At 31.1% G+C, this 22,528-nt stretch overlaps 2 protein-coding genes across 7 annotated transcripts in view; one reads left to right on the top strand and one right to left on the bottom strand.

The window, feature by feature from the left end:
- The window catches only part of LOC143068206 (uncharacterized), a 29,458-nt gene extending 11,888 nt beyond the window's left edge, over window positions 1–17,570 (bottom strand). The window contains exons 1-11 of the mRNA XM_076242079.1: window positions 17,083–17,570; window positions 13,860–13,942; window positions 13,162–13,282; window positions 12,287–12,415; window positions 11,886–12,008; window positions 9,619–9,737; window positions 8,237–8,338; window positions 7,185–7,311; window positions 6,514–6,715; window positions 1,256–1,400; window positions 172–336 (exon numbers count right to left, since the gene is read on the bottom strand). Coding sequence (XP_076098194.1) covers window positions 172–336; window positions 1,256–1,400; window positions 6,514–6,715; window positions 7,185–7,311; window positions 8,237–8,338; window positions 9,619–9,737; window positions 11,886–12,008; window positions 12,287–12,415; window positions 13,162–13,282; window positions 13,860–13,942; window positions 17,083–17,337 — 1,571 coding nt within the window. The 5' untranslated portion in view covers window positions 17,338–17,570. The remainder of the gene's footprint in view (window positions 1–171; window positions 337–1,255; window positions 1,401–6,513; window positions 6,716–7,184; window positions 7,312–8,236; window positions 8,339–9,618; window positions 9,738–11,885; window positions 12,009–12,286; window positions 12,416–13,161; window positions 13,283–13,859; window positions 13,943–17,082) is intronic.
- A 146-nt stretch (window positions 17,571–17,716) lies between these two features.
- The window catches only part of LOC143068205 (gephyrin-like), a 115,946-nt gene continuing 111,134 nt past the window's right edge, over window positions 17,717–22,528 (top strand). For 2 of the 6 annotated variants that reach the window (XR_012976138.1, XM_076242076.1), the window contains exon 1: window positions 17,717–17,887. Coding sequence is in view for 5 of the 6 variants with exons in the window: in XM_076242076.1 (XP_076098191.1) it covers window positions 17,845–17,887 (43 nt within the window). In the remaining variant the exon portion in view is untranslated. The remainder of the gene's footprint in view (window positions 17,888–22,528) is intronic. The other 4 variants (XM_076242078.1, XM_076242077.1, XM_076242073.1 and 1 more) reach the window with 3 other exon arrangements.

Here is a 22,528-nt window from a genome sequence, read left to right as displayed (position 1 = left end):
GGGAGGGTAGACTGGTGAAAGTCATATATGAAAGTGCATATATAACGAAAAAACAATTGTTTTGAAATTCAAAAAACAGAAAAAAAGTTGTTTTCAGTGGAACAACAGTCTGATCCATGTGTTTAAAAAATTAGTGAAATAGTTTTATTGAAAGATGAATTTTGAACTTACGAGTTCCAAAATCTAACAAAGAATTCTTTTGGTCCAAATGTGTAGAGCTTGAGGAGAATTTCTACAGTAAACATGGCAAGGAAGTACCAATCTGCTTTGTCCACATCAAATCCAATGAACCAGGCATTCACAAATATTAGGAAATCAAAGAAATAACGGAAAGCTCTGTAAAATAAATTGTAATACTTATGATAGAAACAAAATATTCACTGACATCTTTTATGATTTACTATAAAAATGCTTTACTATAAAAATGCTTAGAACTAAGTGTATCTTTATTTCAAAAGTCACTTCAATTCCTTTGTATTTTACTATTCATCAATGGCCAATTTAAAATTTACTGACTTTAAAGTTTCTTATATAATTTGTCATGTTTGGTCAAAAATACTACTCTGGAAACATTTAGTAGGCAGTTTGAAAACAAATTATTTCGACACATATTTGTATACCATAATGCTCCATTTGAAAAGGAATCAAATAAGAATAGACAGTATTGACAAAGAAAATAACTTCTTTTGGGCCTCAAAACTATCAGATATATGTGATAAGGTCAATAAAGTTCCCATTAATTGTTATATGAAAAGCCCTCTAGTTTTTTCACAACCAAAAGTATTGCGGTAAGTTAACATTACATAAGCAGTCTGAGATCAGGTAAATTAGTTGTTTTCTCAATTTCACAAAACCCACCCAATATAGAAAAAGGTTACATACTTGCCTAGGCAATATATGAAAAGGTTACATTTTTGCCTAGGCAATATATGAAAAGGTTACATTTTTGCCTAGGCAATATATGAAAAGGTTACATTTTTGCCTAGGCAATATATGAAAAGGTATACATTTTCAAAATCTAAAATATATAAAAAGGGTTGCATAAAAGAACCAGAGCAGCATCCCCTATCAATTAAGAATTTAATGAGTATCTTAACCAAAAACTTTAACATGATATTGGACAAAAATATTTGAGGACAGAATAATGGACTGAAATAACAGCAGACTGCTGTATAGACCAGTAAAAATAACACTCCTGTTCTATTGTAAGGGGCATAAAAAAGTAGACCCAAAGATCAACTTAATGATGACATACTTATGCCTTACACCTTTTTTTAATCCTTCACTGATTGTTGAGTTGAAAATAGTTGGAATATATCTCTCTAAAAATGTCATTCTATCAGTAACTTCTGTCAGTTCGAGTTGCAAGAGGTCTGCTAGTTTAAGAAATTCTTTTCTCACTGAAAAATAAAGGAAATATCTCACAATTGTTACTCACACATACTTTATAGTTTTCAAGATAATAGAGAAAACACTTAAAATTAGTAACTAACTTAAGCTTCATTAAAGATCAATAACTCCTATGAGGAGTTGATTGACAATTTCAGCTATTCTATTAATTTAAGATTGATTTAAGTCTTGCTGATTAATTTGCTATTTTGAGTTTTTCTATTACAGTTTTCAAAGAAAGTAGCCAAAGATGAAAACATTTAAGAATTGAACGCTTCTTTTTGTAGCTTCATGGGAGTATAAAAGCGTCGACCGAAGTACATTTTATATGAAGCGTGGAAGTGTAACAAATCAAAGCGCTGTAAGCACTGTAGGCAGTTAACCAAAAACCAAGGCAAACATAATTATGAAAACTGTGGCAATGTTAAACATTCATATATAATTGTACATTTATGTTCATTTAATGAATCAATCATTAAGGCAAATAATTCATATTTTATAAAGGTTTTCAATAGCAACGTATATATCAAGTATATTTTTTTTCAAGGTCATGAGTCTTGAGTCAGCAGTGATAGAAATTCGCAATTATTGCAGTTCTTCTAGTTGATCATAATTGTTCTTATTAGTTGACTGTTAGTAGTTAAAGTTGACTATAGTACGAGCTTGTAAAAGTATGAATGGACTTGCTTCCCTGGAAAGAAAACTGAGTTTGTGTTCTACAGTACAAAAGTTATGAGACACAAATCAGACAAATGTCTACTACTACAGGGATCAATGGTGAGGTCTGACTGACCTGTCCATAGTAAATGTAAATGACTTCCACCTTCACCCCAAGTCCATGAAGTCTAAGTTTGGAATAAAATGACAGGTGTTAGGTCTAGCAAAGTGATATGCATATGTGACGCCTATGAAATTGACCTTGTATGTCATTCAATCTTTTTGAAATGACAAACAGTAATGAATATGGTTTAGGAGTTGTATCTCAATCTTTTACAAGTTCTCAAAACACACACAAGAGGGTGTGGGGTGACCCTAGGGACTACCCCTATTTTCATTTGATTCTTTATATTGTCCCATACATAAATATATATGGTTTAGGGGTGGGGATCGCAACCATTATCAAGTTTTCAAACAGGAGGAGGTGGGGAACCCCAGTGACTTACCCTATACTTCATTTGATTTGTTATATTGTCCAATACATGAATGTATATGGTTGAGGGGTGGGGATCTCATCTGTTTCCAAGTTATCAAACAGGATTGGATAGGGTGACCCTTAGGACTCTCCCTATATTTCATTTGATTAGTTCTTTTGTCCCATACATGAAAATATATGGTTTAATTTAAAGGTGGGCATCTCAACAGTTTCCAAGTTCTCAAACAACAGGAGGGGTGGGGTGACCGCAGGGACTCCCCCTATAATTTATTTGATTTGTTATTTAGTCCCATACATGAGTATATATGGCTTATGTGTGGGGATCTAAACTGTTTTCAAATTCTCAAACAGGAAGGGGTAGAGTGGCCCCACGAACTCCACCTATATTTCATATGATTTGTTGTATTGTCTCATACATGAATATATATGGTTTAGGGGTGGGGATATCAACCGTTTCCAAGTTCTCAAACAGGAGGGGTGGGATGACCCACAGGGACTCCCCTTATATTTCATTTGATTTATTATATTATCCCATACATGAATAAATATGGTTGAGGGGTGGGGATCTCAACTGTTTCCAAGTTCTAAAGCAGGAGGTGGTGGGTGACCCTAGGGACTTCACCTATATTTCATTTGATTAGTTATATAGTCCCATACATGAATGTATATGGTTGAGAAGTGGGAATCTCATCCGTTTCAAAGTTATCAAACAGGAGGGGGTAGAGTGCCCCAAAGGACTCCACATACATACCATATGATTTGCTTACATTCAGGTATCATATAATCTAGTTGCACTATATGTGTCAAATAAGAAACTTCCCCCTATTTTAACTGACCCACCAAAATTGAGAAAAAAAAAAAATACCCATTGAAATTGCAGTAAAATGTTTACACTTTAAAAGCATCTAACTTGCTTTACCAATATTTATTACTGATTAAGAAAATTTATACTGTCACCAGGACCATATATACTGTTAGATATACTGTTCCTAGCTGTCACAAAGACTCACAATGTATTGGATTTTGACATTAAAATTTGTCAAAAAGTAATTTTGAGTTTCAGTACAAAATATTTTCTGTTTTTTCATTCTTTTACTTATATCTTTTGGTTTTCAATTCTAGTGTTTATATTTATTTACAATGCAAAGATGTATTTTGTCATCTGTCTCATTTTTTTAAAGTTGATCGCCAAAACCCGGAGTTACCCATATCCGCTTCCAGAATCGGATCCGATATTGTAATTTTCTTCTCATGTCAGCCATTTTGTTTTCAATGTTGTTTTTGTCAGTTACGATTTAACTCGAATTTACACATTATTTGTCAGCGATTTTCTGTATAAAGCTAGCGGTTGAACAAAATGAACATCGCTGTCATGAATAATAATGCTAAAAACAAGTTTTGAGATCGTTTATTAGGAGACTTTGGTAAAAAGGTTTGCAAAGTTATTTTTTATTTCCTCTCAAGTCGGGCATGTCGAGCATAGCTAGTAACCAAGTCGAAAGTCCGACTGCAAAAGTGGAAGGTCGCAGACCTCGGACAACCGCTAATTTGAACCCCTGCAGTGGCGGATCCAGTCATTTTAAAAAGGGGTTCCCAACACAGAGTAAAGGGGGATTCCAACTATATGCTCCCATTCAAATGCATTGATCGGCCAAAAAAAAGGGGGATTCCAACCCCCGGAACCCCCCCTGGATCCGCTACTGCCCTGCCTCCAAATTGAAAAGATATAAAAATTTCGTCTTATAATTTAAAATTGCCGCCAACAGCATGAGCAGTGGAACTTATTTTTAGACTACTGACATAGTTGACTACGTATTGACGACAAACAATATTCCTAAGACTTTTGCCATTTGGGAAATCTAAACTACTTGTCTTTAGAGATTTTCGGCGATTTAAAAACATTTCATACATTTGTTCTTTGACAGCTTAGCCAAAATCTCAGGGGATAATAAACTACATAAAGATTCCTTATGTGCCCTACTTCCTATGTGCAACTTCAAAACTTTTGGATAATTCGACGATCATTTAAGGTTTTTCTGGTCATATTTTTTGTAATCAAGAATTAAAAGTATGAAAAAACTGTTCAATTAGTTATAAATAACATAACATCCAGCTAGATAATAACAATGGCACATATTTCAGCATTTATTGGGTAGAACACAAATCTAGGTTGCTTGCTAACTGCCTTAAAATTTGTTCCGGCATGACATTTATTCTGCCGGAACAAATTTCATAGGAAATATGTTCTACCGTAACTTATGTCACAGAAAATATGTTCCAGCACTATAAAATTTGTGAAATAAGTTCCCGAACAAACTCTATGAGTTTTGTTCCAATATTAAAATTTAAAAAAAATGAAATAAGTTCCTGTGATATCAGTTTTAAACGAAGGTATTTAAAAGAAATCAATGAAAATGTTACACTTTTTATTTATTACATTATCAATATAAAACATGTTTTTTATAATGACTTTAAACTCACTGATGACAAGTGCTCAGAATATAAGATAACTTGTTTAACCAGTGGAACATATTTCACAGACAAGGAACTTATTTCAACAGGTGAGGAACAAATCTCACAAATCCAGAACTTATTTCACCAGGTAAGGATCAAATCTCACAAACATGGAACTTATTTCACTAGGTAAGGAACAAATTTCACCAACCCAGAACTTATTTCACGAGGTAAAGTGCAGAACTTATTTCATATAGATGGAACAAATAATATAGAAATTGTCTGTGAAAAAAGTTCTCCCAGAACATATTTCCTGTGAAATTAGTTCCACTGGAACTTTTTTCACAGGAACAAATTTTAGCTCACAGAAGTGCTTCATTCTAAAAATGTGTGCACAATCAATGCTTTTACAACCCTATGAAGTTACAAAAAGAAGCATTCAATACTTATAATTACATTTTTTAGCTAGGATCATGAAAACATTGATCATTTTTTAATTTAATTGACCAGTGCACTTTATTGTGGGACCTCGTGTTATCATGAATGATAAGTTTTATTGTGTAATGCAATTGCCTAAGGAATAAAAAGTGATGTGCAGTTAGCCAATCAGAATAACCTATTATAATGAAACATAGATATCTAATGTCATTATAAGTAAATATCATTGTTTAAGGGCAATAACTCCTGTATTTAGTTGTATAATAGTTTTTACTTACAGGGACAGTAGGTAAAGCCATCAGATTTTCTCTAATATAAAGGATTACAAGATAGACAAAACTTGATTTTAAATTTTACCCTCTATTCTTAGTCCTATGTTAGTTGGCAGGTTGGGGTCATCAGACACATTTATTAAACTAGATACCCCAATAATGATTGTGGCCAATTTGATTAAATTGAATCAAATTGTCCCAGTAGTTTTAAGGGAGAACATCTTTTAAAGGTTAAGCCAACTAACAATGAAAGAGGGAGAAAAGACACTTTGTGTCAGATGAGTTAAATATGTGAATATTGAATTTTGACACACAAATCCTGTCACAATTTTTAAAATAATAAAAGCACTGCATAAATTTCTATTTAGATTTTTTATAACTTTTTGCTATGAAATGTTGATAGCTTGATTTAAGTTACACAATTTCCTGCATCTGTCTCATATAATTCAGAGTCCAGGATTCATAAACTTGTCTATGTTAGAATCCTGTGATTAAAACTTTAGCACACAACTTCAAAATCTTGACAACTTTTAACCAAAATTTCTTGAAAAGTAATTAAAGTACTCAGTGTATACAGATAACATATTCTTTATTCCTAATTATCTATAAGTATCATGAGTATTGGCAGAACTGTCTAAAAGCCCCACTGTTTGTGTCTTTATTATAATTCTTACTGCTGGACAAGGTCAGAAATAGGACAAAATTAAAATTCAAAATCAATCAAACAACTAATTAAAGTTGTAGTATATATCTATTTCTTGATGTTTAACACTGTCAAGATTTCTGTCCTACATAAAAATCACTTACCTATTTGATGGTTCATTTTTGTATCAAGTATTTTCATCAAGAGGTCTATATGTGCCTGACTTTTCTTTGGTATTACTTTTTTCAGTAGACAGCACCATGTTTGATAGGTAATAACCATCTCCCCACCTCTTTCAACCTTTAGAAGTTCAAATGCCTCACCCAATTTCTTTCGTTTTCCATACACAGAGGCCCTTATTTCGTTCTAAATAAAGAAAATATTAAATACTTCCAACGCACAGAATTAAATAAACATTAATTAATACAAAGAAAAATACAAGTCATAAAACCAGAAATTTTTATAATTTACCAATTTACAAGGTTTTTACTTATCATCTAGCTGTCAGAAGAGTTGATTTTAATAATGGAAACTAATTTTTTTGTGTGACAGATATTCAAGACTAATAACAAAAAAGGAAAAAGTGAAAAAAAAATGCATTTTCAGAAAATATCTGGTAGACTCAGAATGGACTGTTGTTTGTTTTCCTTTCATGGAACTCAAATCTTTGAGTAATTATACTGCTTACAAGAAAGAAAGAAAAACATAAAAGAGATACAAATTATCCAAATAAAAAGTAGGTAATGCACATATATATAGCGCCTGGTGATGACTCATAGTCTGACTTGTCAATCCTATATTACATATGAGATTAGAGTAAATGAAAGACACTCACCTTTAAGTTATTCCTGTAGTTGTAGTAAATTGCAGCTAAAATTATGCTCATGAATATGTATAAACAAATAATGATGTAAATGATGAAGAAAAATGCAAACCAGTTACTCTCGTCGTAGGCTGGCATCCTGAAATAAAGAAATGATTTAAAACTGAAATCAGTTTTTTTTTTAAGAAGCAATATATAATCTTGCAAACAAACACAGTCCTAACTTCATGAAAGTTATACTGATGGTTACTAATTTAATGTACAAACAACACTTATTCTGTTATAGAAATAATATTTTTTATCTTTTAAACAATCACTTGAGCCTGATGTTGATCAAACTTTTATAAAATTTCACCCAGAAACCACTATAGTTCTATTTTTACTTTATCTTAATTTTCCTCATAGGATTTATCCATTTAAATCTTCAATATATCTCAACAGTTTAAAATGTAAATGAAATTCATTGATTACACTCCCATGTGTGTCAATGTAAAGGCTACCACTAAACAAAAGAGGACTGTTTCAGATGATGTGAGGAACAGTTTTGATTCTTTAGATGTACCAGGTTTAATCCAATAACACCATTTTACTGGGGAAATGCCTGTTCCATTTATTCCTTTGATTGATTTAGTCTAATGTTTGATTTGTCATGTTTTATGGACTTCCCTCTTCTTGAATACACCTTATCACTGTTTGCAAATCTGTCCCGTTGGAAGTTTTGATGTCATGCAACAATCACTTATCCATGGTGGTGTCAGATATTTTCTATTATGACTTCACAATTTTACAGGAACTTTTGTGATGTCCAGTTATAGCAAACACATAACAATAAGGTGTATTGAAACCTGAGATTTCTGTATTTTTGCTTATACTTTTTTTGTTATGATGAATACAGCAATAAAAGCAATATTTGCTTGAAGTAATGAAACTTTAGATTGTTTAAACTCCTGCATCTTGTGGCAATAAACCAAGTCCTAGTATTTAAAATTAAAGTTATGATAAAGCAAACCATAATACAAGCTTGGCATGTGTTTTTAATTTCTTAATATGTTTAAAATTCTTACATGACATCAGGGTTATTGGCAGTTGTGACTAAAACATAAAGGTCCCATATGCTATCAAAAAATTCTTTGAAATAAGGTGTGCCATCTGGATATGTAAGGTTACTAAAACATAAAATATACATTTATCAAAATTAAAAAAAAAAAATATATATATTCATGTTACTTTATACAATTTGTGATAGACTTTTGTATGTTAATCTTATTCTTCTTATGACATTTTTTTGCATTGATATGTGTAAATTTTATTCAAAACTACAATCTTGGATATTGCTGCTAAGAATTATGATTGATTGATACATTGCAACTTTTGTTTGTTTGACTGATGGAATTCAATTCATGTACATCAATATAATTTCAATATGTTTGTTTTTATTACAGAGACTTGACTGTTGGTGTTGCTCTCCATCAATTGCAACTCATTCAAATTTTGACAAAATTGTAATTTGTTTTATTAATCCAAATTGTTCAACTGGTCAAAATATTGAACAAATTGTTCAGTCAAAATGTGAAAGTGCAAGGTGATAAAATAAAACATACTTACAATCCTATAAGACTTTAACTCCACTTTAATGATGTTGTGACAAAATTAGTCTGTCAGTTTGTATAGGTATATTATAGTCATTTCCATGCTGAAGGAACTGTTATTATTTTGAATTGCTATAAAAATGTCCAAGTTCATGACTTGGCTGAGGTTTTCTACAGCAGTTAATTCAAATTTCTGACCAGTTGAACAATTTGATTTGATAAAACAAATTGCAATTAGGTCAGAATTTTGAATAAGTTGCAATTGGTAGAGAGCAACACTAACAGTCAAGTCTCTGTAATTTGTGACAAAAACAAAAATCTCAAGATAAACAAACAAGCTTCAATGGGAAAATAAAAACTTTATTACATTAAAAAAACATCAAGAGCATTTTGTCAATGATAGCCACTGAACTGAAACCCTTATTATAGTTGTAGTAGCCTAAGTGATCTGTATAAGTAAATCTCAACTAACTACATAAACATCTCAGCCAATGAGGCCCATATCATCTCAGAACAATATTAATGAGACATCATTATTTTTTTTAATGCAAAATGAACATTTAATTTAAAAAATGATGGCAATGAAGGAAATTTTATCAAAAATACCACTGCTTATTTTCATTTTGCCATATAAGTGTTGTCTGAAGTAGAGTCAACAACCATTTACCATCATTTCCACTATATAAATCAACCATAGGTGTGCTGGTGTGTATTTTAAACTTCTAATGCATGTGTCTGAATATTAGTACATTTTCTTTACCTGAACTAAGAATTTCATTTGTTGATCTTATAGTTCCTATTTAGGGAATACAGACATCTCAGTGTTAAACATTTTTGAAGATCTTACATTGTCTTACCGTTTATTGAATAATTTCAAAGCCAGCAAGGCAAACAGAGCAATACTTAGAAAAAATAGAACTAAAATATTAAGTATTTCTGGAACAGTTCTTCTTATATTACGAAATGCTCTTCTAATCTGAAACAAAAACAAAGCAGAAGATTTAAAAATTATTTTGTCCCATCTAGCCTACCAAATAAATATGTTTTTCAATTTTTTTTTCATATAATTTTGAATTATGTAAGAAGTTTAAAAGAAATGAAAACATAATGAATAATCACTTCAATATGATAATAATACATCAGTTTTTCTAAACATAAACCAGATGCTCCACAGGGCGCAGCATTATACGACCGCAGAGATTGAACCCTGAACAGTTGGGGCAAGTATGGACACAACATTCAAGCTGGATTCAGCTCTAAATTTGGATTGTGATTAAATAGTTGACACAGCATAGGTTTCAGACACCAAATGAATGTGGTCTAATGAACTTAAATTTTTTGTTTTGCCTTTAAGCAATTCACTATGCTGTTTAATATTAATCCTCTCAAAAAAATGTTTGAAGAAATTTTCTTTTTATTTATGAAATCTGAAATGAGAAAAATTGAACACCCCCACCCAATTTTTTTTTCACATGTCCCTTTCCCTTATTCCAAAACTGATCTCAATTCAAATTTCTAATGGAGTTTGCAACAATAACTAATCATTTAAATACATCATAAAATATTAAAATGTAAAAAAGTGCTTGTTATCACAGAATGGTAAAGATTGTTTTAATTTATCAGTTGGTAGTAAAAGTGAATATACATTGTGTATTGTATAAAACAATGATTTAAGTTGATTTAACTACTATTCTGGACAAAGAAAGATAACTCCAATTGAAAATTTCTTGCTATTGCGCAATATTGTGCAATTAGATATTTCTTGCTATTGCGCAATACTGTACAATTAAAAATATTGCTATTGCGCAATACTGTGCAATTGAAAATTTCTTGCTATTGCACAATACTGTGCAATTGAAGATTTCTTGTTATTGCTGAATACTGTGCAATTGAAAATTTCTTGCTATTGCACAATACTTAATATATAATTTTGTATCCTGATTTGGACCAACTTGAAAACTGGGCCAATAATCAAAAATCTAAATACATAATTAGATTCAGCATATCAAAGAAGCCCAAGAATTCAATTTTTGTTAAAATCAAACTAAGTTTAATTTTGAACCCTTTGGACGTTAATGTAGACCAATTTGAAAACGGGACCAAAAAATAAGAATTTACATACACAGTTAGATTTGGCACATCAAAGAACCCCAATTATTCAATTTTTGATGAATCAAACAAAGATAATTTTGGACCCTTTGGGCTCCTTTTTCCTAAACTGTTGGGACCAAAACTCCCAAAATCAATCCCAACCTGCCTTTAATGGTCATAAACCTTGTGTTTAAATTTCATAGATTTCTATTTACTTATACTAAAGTTATGGTGCGAAAACAAGATAAATGCTTATTTGGGCCCTTTTTGGCCCCTAATTCTTAAACTGTTGGGATCTCAACTCCAAAAATCAATCCCAACCTTCCTTTTGTGTTGATAAACCTTGTGTTTAAATTTCAATGATTTCTATTTACTTATACTAAAGTTATTGTGCAAAAAAACAAGAATAATGCTTATTTCCCTTTTTGGCCCCTAATTCCTAAACTGTTGGGACCAAAACTTCCAAAATCAATCCCAACCTTCCTTTTATGGTCATAAACCTTGTGCTTAAATTTCATACATTTCTATTTACTTAAACTAAAGTTATAGTGCGAAAACCAAAAGTATTCAGACAAAGACGAAGATGACAATGACGCTGATGCCAACGTGATACCATTATACGACCAAAAAATTTTCAATTTTTGCGGTCGAATAAAAAATGCATATACACTTTCCTATGTTAATAAAAATAGAATTTCTATTACAATGGTATTTCAATTTGTGCTTACAAGTTATCTCCCCTTATACTGTTTATCTTAATTTGATCATTGATAGCATTTAAATCAAACATTTTAAATAACTGAATGCTAAAACCAAACTTTACTGACCAGACAAACTATAACTTCAATTTGGATTTCTTCTTTAAATTATCTTGTATATTTTATGTTAAATACACATATATTTCATATCAAACTACCTCAAACCTATCAACCAATATTAACATATTAACCTGAATTGATGAAAAATATTTGAATGGATAAAAGACTATTTGAATGAAAAAAGGCAATTTGAATAAGTACAAACACTAAGTTACCTGTTTTCCATCTGAGAAGTTGATGATAAACAGTGGACGAAGTGGTCTGGACCATCTAATAGGGTTTGTATCGTGTGCCACATTATCCCATATTAGGAAACATATCATGTCCAAAAATGTTAGCTGAAAAACACAAGATGTAATTTTACAAGATAAGATAATGGTACTTGATTTTATTCAAGGGAGATCTCCAGTTTTACTCTGTTGACTTTATACAAGTACTTGAAAACTTATTTTTCACAAAATTGACATCCCTATAGCATGAATAGTTATGATGAATGATTGGTTATTTGCCTTAACCAATAATTTTAAAAACACTTTTTTCTCCTTAAATATCTGAAACACTTTAAAACATCTATGAATGTTTTAATAAATGCATATGTTAGCAACACTATACTTACAACAATAATGGCTAAAATCAATATATTTTTAGTATCCCGCCAAAATATTCTTGGTATACTGAAATACACTGCATGACAGAATCTAAACAGGAAGAAGAGTAGACAAAGAACTTCTACACTCATTGTTGCCTGAAATAAATAAGAATTGTAAAAAAGAAGAATGTGTCCATGGGACACAGATGTCTCTACTTTTATTATAATTATGGTAGCCAATAAAAGGACATAAATTGACAGCGATGAAAATGACTCCACAAATTCAAACTTGATCTGTGTTTGATGGTTATTAGCATTATGTATACCGTAAGTTTCAAAACATTTGATTGAAGGGAACTAAAGTTATAGAGAACAGAATTTAGACTAACAAACGGACAAGAGTAAACTTTAATACCCCTACAAATAGCGGCACAGGCATAACAACACTGTGCATGTATGCTATAAAAATTATTCAGATTTTTAAAGGTTAAAATTAAAAAGTCAGTGCTGTAAATTCTTTTTCAAGATGTTCCTTTTTGTAATAAAAAAATGATAATCTAGATTCTGGTAATGTGACACTTTTATCAAATACATATTTAAGCGAAATTTTTCTGTGCTGAAGTGGCACAAAGAAACTACCATGATTCTATGAGAAGATTGAAGTAAATAAATTCAATTGTCTCCCTTTAAAACCATGTAGGACCTGGATTTTATTCCTTTAATAAGGTTAAGCACATTATTGTATAGTGTTAAACGATTGTGTGAAGTTTCATCAATATCTGTCCTGTCATTTAAAACAAGATGGGTTAAACAAGAACATGGACTCACAGGCGAATTGACAGGATGATTCCATACCCCCTACAAAACATTAAATATGATAAAAATATAAAAATCAAACTCACCCCAATTGGCCAAAGCATGTCAGGATTGGCAGGCTTCTCAAACATGGCTAAGGCAAGATCTATGGCAATAAACAGATATAACATCCATCTTAATACCCAAGAATGGTACAAATTATAAAACCTGTAAAAAAGAAAATTATGTGTTGTGTTATTTGTAAATTTAGGCAAAATATCAACAAACACCACATTAAATAAGTACATTCAAGGATTACATTATCAAGGAATTTTATATTTATAAAGTCAGAAGGCTAAGGTTAATTTAAAATTTTCATTGGTTAAATAGTTCTTATATCCACTAAGGAAGTCATTAATTTTATTTATGAAACAATTATCTTTTTTGGGTTTGATTTCTAAAAATATGATTTTATAAACACTATTGATAAAGCTCAGGGAACAAATATTGAATATGTATTTTCAAAATACATGAGTTCATCTTTATACAGTTTATAACTCAGATACAAGGACCTATCATTAAACACAAGAATATTCTTTTTTGTGTGATAATAAACCTTATTCCCCTTTTGATTAAAAGTTTCTAATTGTCTTTTCTTTATATGACACAAATTTTCATTAGGGTTTCAATTTTGTTAATACTGATGACTCATGGAGAGTGATATGCTATATTTTTACATATAATGTTCAAGTTTTCAAGTATGGTTTAAGTTTTATTAAAAATTTCAATACCGGTATATACTTACTTTACATAGTTAGCTTCTGTTTTATACTGAAAGTTTCTACCAGATTTGGCATCTATTACTAATGTTGTGGCCAGAATCAAATCCTGGAAATAAAATCAACAGAACATGTCAGTATATATCGTTCATGCATGATATATGTATTTAGAGTAATTTTCTATATAGTATTCTTTGCAATTATGTACATTTGTGTCTGGAAAACTAACATTAAAATTTTCAATTCATGTAATTCATGTAATTATCGCTTTTTAAAATAACTTTCTAAAATATAATCTTTTTGGTAAGTTGCATCCAGAAAACAAGAATATATATATTTTAGTCATGTGTTAATAAAGGCCAATTGAAGCAGTCTTATCTTTGATAATCATATTTGAACTAGTTGAATTATTGTCTATTGAAATGATATCGTTGATAGATGCAATGCACCACTTACATCAATTTGTACATGTCCTAATGTGTGTTGTAATATCTGTGTTAACTCATCTCATGAACTTATTGATTTGCTAAATGCCTTAAAAAATTCAGAAATATGACAGCCTACAGCTAACTATTTTAATGATGATTAGTTTAAAATATTCCTGGCAGTGACCAGTATATAATAAGGAACTTTTTTTTTACAACTTCAATTTTTAGGATTTTTTTTTATTTTTTTTTTTAGTCTAATTGATTTTTGCATTGTCCGTGTTGTCATGACTGTGCTTTTCTCATTGCTCACATTTTAATCATATTTTGGGGAAATAATAACTAGGATCTAAATTGTTGCAAAAAGTCATTTAAGTGCTTACCAGTACTTTTCACTGATCATTCTGTTGTATGAGTCTAAATTTACCTGTGTAGTTTTTTCATTAAAATGTATCTAATAGATGTTGATTGAATATCTATTGATAAAAATTACTATATACAAGTACATATACATGTCACTTTAACATTGATACCTTATGATATTTTTATAATCTATTGGTATTAAAATATTTTATTGCAGTAGTGGATGGCTTGACTGGTCCGAGATGTGATAAAACTTCAATAAGAAAACGTAATTTTTTTATTCCTTTTTTTTCTTTTTTTCTTTTGAAATTAAATTTCAAATAGGATGTGCAATTTTTTAGTATTATTATTTTACCTAAAGTGGGTTGACTACACAATGTGTACCTCTTGGAAATTGCCTTTAGTTAGCTTGTAACTGTTTTTTTTTTTTTATTTTAATTTTAAAAATCATTCATGCATGACCTAGAGAAAACAGACAATCAGACAAATAACAGTCAACAAAGCAACACAAACAAAACTTGACAAATTAGGCTTTTCTTGAAGGTAATGCAGAACTTATTGATTTGCTAAATGCCCCAAAAAATTCAGAAACCTGCTCCACTATCATGACTATTGGCACCTGTCATGTTGATCATCTCGGTCTTTTTCTGAAGTTAGTTCTATCAAAACTTTTGATTTTTCAACCCTGTATACCACCATTCCCCATGTGAAATTGAAAAATCGCCTAAAAGAAATAATCCACAATGCCTTTCAACATAAAAATGGTAGCATACGCTATAAATTTATTACTTTGGGATTTCATAAGACATATTTCGTTAATAGTGACAAACAAAAAGGTAAAACATGCTACACAAAAGAACAAGTGGTCAGTATGCATGGTATGCTGGATTTTCTTATCAACAACATATTTGTTGAGTTTGGAGGTAGACTTTTTCAACAAATTGTCGGCATTCCTATGGGAACGAACTGCGCGCCTCTCCTTGCTGACCTCTTCTTATTTTCATATGAATCGGAGTTCCTTCAGACACTTGTCAAAAACAAGAAGATCAAAGAAGCCAGGTTATTTTATTTCACTTTCAGATATATTGATGATGTTCTTTCCATTAACAATCCGAACTTTTCTGATTGGGTTCCATTAATATATCCACCAGAACTAGAAATTAAAGAGACAACAGACACGGCTTCCTCCGCCTCATTTCTAGACTTATACCTCGCATTTGACATACACAGTCATCTTAGTACCAGAATCTGGTAAACGAGACAATTTTGATTTTGAAATTGTTAATTTCCCCCACCTTAGTAGCAATATACCAACTTCACCTGCATATGGAATATACATTTCCCAACTTATTCGGAATTCAAAAGCTTGCAGCTCCTACTCAGACTTTGTAAAACGTCACCAATGTCCTTTTTCTTTAAAGTTCATCGAAAGGTACCCAGAACTTGTTGATAAATATTCCATTTCAACTTCACAAATAATACACGATGGTCTTGAAGTATAGATTTTGCATACTGACGTTGTTTATCATCTTAATAACGTGTTATATTATTCTTTTATTTGTCTTTATTAATATTACTTTTACTGTTAAGTCAGTTTTTTTTTTTAGATATCCTTTTTGACTTAACTCTGTGCTTATGTATCCCATCATACTTTGAACGACAAAATTATTTTATGATGTGACTCTGTACCTATGTATCTTGTCATACTTTGAATGACAAAATTATTTTATCTATTAATAGTACTTTTACTGTTAACCCACTTTTTTGTGATATACATTTGACGTGACTCTGTACTTATGTATCCCGTCATACTTTGAACCACACTATTATTTTATTTATTATCACTTTATACTGTTTAGTCAGTTTTTGTTATATCTATTTTGCGTGACTGTATTTATGCATCCTGTCATACTTTGAACGACAAAATTATTTCATGTCTACCTGTGCGAATTTCAAACGCGCAATTTTACACTAGTACTCAAAACCCTCCTTCCTTGATGGGCGCATTTTACATAGACAAATAAAATCGTATAATATAATCAAAATGAGGATGTTAATTTGATGTGTGCTTCTTCGTTACATTTGTTGTTTTTATAGTGATTAATATGATAACACAATGTTGACTGCTGTACCCCTATTTTTGACATTTTTAACTATTGTGTCTGTTTGTTTTGTTCAAGCATCGGTGACAATATAATGGAATGTGATACGACTGTCATACAAGTGAGAGGTTTAGCTAGCTATAAAATCAGGTTCAATCCACCATTTTCTACATTTGAAAATGCCTGTACCAAGTCAGGAATATGACAGTTCTTGTCCATTCGTTTTTGTTGCATTTTGTTATTTGATTTTGCCATGTGATTATGGACTTTCCAAATTGATTTTCCTCTGAGTTCAGTATTTTTGTGATTTTACTTTTTAAAGAAGAAAAGATTATTTTTTATCTTATTGTACAGAATACCTCTTCTTTTAATTGTTGATCTAAGCTACTCTCTGATCTGAGGGATTCTTTTGAATGTGCTCTCACAATAGGAGATGGCAATTCTAAGGTATCTTTAACTCCTGGCCCATTTTGAACTACAGGACCTTTCTTTTGGTTGTCAGTAATTTGATGATTGCTACTTTGCTGTAGCTGAACTTCACACTCCTTTGTAGCTGAGACATTTCCCCCAGACAGTTCAATAACCACTTGTGTTGTTGATTGTGGTTCTGCCATTTCACATTCTAATTTATAGATGCATTATATGCAGACCTTGCTTTAACAGATAGATTCACACGAAATGAAGGGTTCATTTTCATTTCAGAGCAACATATAAATAGGTCAATTATGATATAGTACTGATAACAAAACCCAATGTGACATGGAAGGTCCCAATTTCCAATATTGTTCTAGCAGACATCTATTTGGGGGCGTATTTTTTAAAAGTCCGATATTGTTCCGAAGTTTAGTTTATCTGGTTACGTTAAATACCACTTTCGAGGATTTATATTTTCTCATGATTAGAAATAAGAGAACAAGCCTAGATTTATCTTTTAATAGTATTGAATTATTTATATTTTAACATGACCCATTAATTCATATCATTCATGCTTAGAATTGTGCAACTTGTTTATGTTTTTCTGCAGGTCCGTTGTACTTTCGTAAGATACGGATTATTACATTTCCGCATTAGTTTTGTGATTATAATTCCAACTGACACCGGGAAGAAAATCGTAAATAAAAATGAGCGAAAAACTAACAACGTTGAGCATAGGAATATTAACAGGTAAACACATCATTGATTTACCCTAAACAAAATCGTTGTTAGTATGACGAGTCTAAACACCCAAGGGTTGATTGATTGTTGTCAATGTTGGTTCCTTGACGTCCAGTGGCAAATACTTCATGCATATCAGAACTGACAGAAGTTAGAATGAGAACAAATTAACATTTAATACAAGACGTAGATCCTGTCATCTAAGTCATCTATGATTAAGGTTAACAGAAAATTAAATTGATACTTAATTTTGAAGATATTTGGAATGAGACGTAATTTTGATTTGCAACAAGCCAGCTACGCCCGGGACATCTCAAAACGTTTTTCTGAGAGTTCTTAACATGCATTCAGCAGGCCAAGGTGCTCTCCATGAAGCATAAGATTTTTCGACTTCATTCTGACCAGACAACATGACACACTTGAACATCTAACATTTGTCAAGGGTAAAAATATTGGTTGTAAGAAGTCCAAAGTGACCATGATTCTATTCCTCACTCACCATGTGCACTTGGGTTCAGGAGTCTTTATTATAGAATGTGCTTTGCTCTATATGCAATGAAACCCATAGGAAAAGCAGTTATGTTTCATAGTTTTTCCATTTGCCTGGGACATAGAGTATTATATTACTGAGTACATAGATGTGTTTACAATCTTAGTTTTTAACTGAATTTCTTCTCTGAATAAAGTTCTGACCATATTTAATGCCAAATATATATTTTATATTTTTCATGAACTTGTGTGATTAAGATTATAAGGACTTAAGGTAGATGGAGTGTCTAAATAAAAATCCAAAGAATCTTTTGATAATTTGCCGAAATGAAGTTCATATCCTGCTTGTTTAAAAACATTAATAAAAAGAATGGGTCACCAAACTTATTTTCACACTACAGGTTGTGCAAAATTGTCAAGATTTTGTATAGATTATGCAAGGAAAACCCAATTTTCCGCCATTAAACGCAAACCACACCATAGGATTTTGAGATAGAATGTATGAGCAGATATTATGCTTTCAGATAAGAAAAAAAAATGGAGTCATCGGATTCGTTTTCTTGTTACATGAAAAAATGGGTAAATTCCTAACACATTCTATTGTAAAAGTAACACTATCTGAATTATCTGCCCTTGCATTTGAATTGCCTCCCCTTATTTGACAAAGTTGGAAAAAAATGAATCAAACAAAAGAATTCTTTTTTTTGTAAAATACAATCATAAATATGATCAAACATGGCATTTTCTATATTATTATGGAAATTCTTACACATAAATTACCTACTACTATAAAAATTTGCACATTTCATCAAAGATCTAGACCTTGTTTTCTAGTCTTTCAAAATCAAGATGGAGAAAGACACCCTATCTACCGTAATGTGTTTATTCCTCATTAAACCCTTCTGGGCATTGACTCCTCATTCACCCTAATCATGCTAATGAAAATGTAGATTGGCAAAAACTTTAATAACAAAGTTTAACAGGTTGTAGTAAAAACTCATTTAATTTTTTAATTTTTTTAACTTTAAAACAACAATTTTTGTCTCACTGTTTCAAAATTGTAGATGGCAAGACATAGGTGTTGCTTTTCATGCAGCAGCATTAACAATTATTGTTATTTTTTTTTGCTTAAGTTAGTTTGAAAGCAACAATTTGTGATAGATCAATATTTTATAATTATGTTATGGAATTGTATTATTATTATAACATAATAGTTTTAATCAATAAGGGAGGGGATTTGCTTAAATGAGTGATTTTGTAAATCACTGATTCAACTTCATTCAAGTAATGTTATGTCCACAAAGGTGGGAAGTAAGAGTTGTCTTTCTTTAATAATCACCTATTTAAGTTCTAGACTAAAGGATTTAGTTTAATTATGCATGCTTCTTTCAAAGGCAAATTATGAGCTTAATTGAACGGTGACTTAATGCCATATTTTTAGGCAGTTAAGCTGCCTTATGCGAGCACCCTAGATTTGTGTTCTACCCAATAAATGCTGAAATACGTGCCAATGTTATTATCTTATTTATAACTAATTGGACATTTTTTTCATACTTTTAATTGTGGATTACAAAAATATGACCAGAAAAACCTTAAATGATTGGCGAATCACCCATAAGTTTTGAAGTTGCACTTAGGAAGTAGAGCACATTAGGAATCCTTGCATTTTGTATGTAGTTTATTATCCCCTGAGCTTTTGGCTAAGATGTCAAAAAACAAATGTATGAAATATTTAATCGCCGAAAATCTCTAAAAACAAGTAGTTTCCCAAATGGCAAAAGTCGTAGGGATATTGTTTGTCATCAATACGTAATCAACTATGTCAGTAGTCTATTAGAATAAGTTCAACTGTTCATGCTGTTGGCGGCAATTTTAAATTAGAAGACGACATTTTCGTATATTTTCAATTTGGAGGTAGGGGTTCAAATTAGCTGTGGTCAGAGGTCTGCGACCTTCCACTTTTGCAGTCGGACTTTCGACTTGGTAACTAGCTATGCCTGAAGGACCTTCCAGTTCCACTTGAAAGAAAATAGAAAAAAAATAATTTTGCAAACCTTTTTTCCAAAATTTCCTAATAAACGATCTCAAAACTTATATTATTCATTTCAATCTGACAAAAACAACATTGAAAACAAAATGGATGTCACAAGAAAACAATTACAATATCAAATCCGTTTCCGGAAGCGGATAAGGGTAATTCCGGGTTTTGGCAATCAACTAAAAAAAAATTCAGACAGGTGACAAAATACATCTATTGCATAAACACTAGAATTGAAAAGCAAAAGATATAAGATAAGATAAGATAAATTTTATTTTCCAAATTAGGTCCCCAGGGGGCATATACACATAACATATATAATTGATACAACATACATTATTTTACATAACATTATAAATAAACTATTGAAATAAAGTCATAAAGGTATTATTTGTTAAATAAAAAAGTATTTAAGAGTTGCTACTCCAAAGATGTGGCAAACTTTTTAATATGTAAAAGAAAGAAAAAGCAGAAAATAATTTGTACAGAAACTCAAAATTACTTTTTGACAAATTTTAATGGCAAAATCCAATACAATGTGATAGCAGGGACTTTCTATACTTTTAACAATATATATATGTTGCTGGAGACAGTATAAATTCTTTGTCAGTGAAAATTGTTAAAAAGCATGTTAGATTTTAAAGTGTAAACATATTACTGCAATTTCAATGGGTAATTTTTTCTCAATTTTGATGGGTCAATTAAAATAGCTGGAAGTTTTCTTACTTAAATTTCACAAATAGTGCAACAAGATTATATGATACCTGAATGATTTCGTCAACCATTTTATTCTAAACATTAAGGAACATCTCAGATTCTTAAGATTGTCTTGCTTTAAAAGGTAACAACAAACAAAAGTATTTGATTTAAACAACTTTCCTTGAATGTTCTTCTCATAATCTTCATGTTTCGATATTTCCCTCGACTTATATGCGTGTTTTTAACAACACAGAAAATCAGAATTAAGCAGTATTTATATATTAAGTGTTTTTATAAATTTACAAACACGTCAGAGGGAATTCCCCAGTTTTGATAAAATCAAGAGTTCTCTGAATTCCGATAAATCTATTTCTGTCATATAAGAACTGAAGTGGAGTTTTTCGTATATGTCAACGTTATGAAACTGATATTTGTTATTTACTTCCATAAAGAAATGGAGAACCATCTAGTTCGTTTGATTAACATTTAATATACCTTGTTGCTCCAAATCACAAGTCTAAGGGTTTGTTTAGGTAATTATGCACATGCATATAATATTCTTGACTTCCAGAGGTATCAGATTGAATGGTTGCTCTGGATTCCTGACTCCATTAATTAATTTGAAACTCATGAGATCCTTTCTATGTCTGTCTGCTATTGAGGGTTATTGTTGCATAATTTTGAATCGTATGCATCATTTGAATTAAAATAAATGTAGTCCACATCGTAAAGGTGTAACTACAACACCCCTTCAGCCGAAATGGAGTCTTCCATATTATCGTTTCGAGTTGTGTCCCTTTCGTAAGTAACTTCCGTCAATTCTTAATCAAAAAAAGATATGACAGTACTAACACGTCAGGAGAAATTAACTTGTTCTGTCGATAGACGTCGTATTATATAAAAACAATCGCAATTTAAACAGAGGAATGTGTGTGGAAAGGAGTCATGCCCACTGACCCAAAGGAAATTAAGTATTTAAAGAGTTAGGAATGAGGTTCCTCCTAGAATTAACGTAGGAAAATAGGTGATAAGATAAGAAGTGAAAAACCTTCTCTCACTCTCAGTGACTGCTGTGGAAAGTAAATTTGGAATTGATAGTACAAAGCTAAAACACAATAAGTACATTGTTCATACTCTTGTATTGAGGATTGACTATTTTTGGTGTGGAGTAACTATTCAGATTACGTAAATTACATTTAAATGTGCAGTTGAATTAGTTTTGAAAATAATATTATAGTGTTAATGAAAACAATGGCAATCGTACACCTCAGAGCAATCTCCTCTTTGATTATTGATTAATTGTGACACAATGTAATTTCTTTAGTGGTTTGCGCTTTTTTTGGGGGTAATTGGGGGTGTGCTAGTGTGTACAATGGTGAAATACTAACACCCTAATTTATGATTTATAATAGAAAAACAAATGG

The sequence above is a fragment of the Mytilus galloprovincialis genome, chromosome 3, assembly GCF_965363235.1.
Source record: "Mytilus galloprovincialis chromosome 3, xbMytGall1.hap1.1, whole genome shotgun sequence".
Lineage (NCBI taxonomy): Eukaryota > Metazoa > Mollusca > Bivalvia > Mytilida > Mytilidae > Mytilus > Mytilus galloprovincialis.
The sequence above is the reverse complement of the archived record's forward strand: the minus strand, read 5'-3'. Positions and strand labels throughout refer to the sequence as shown.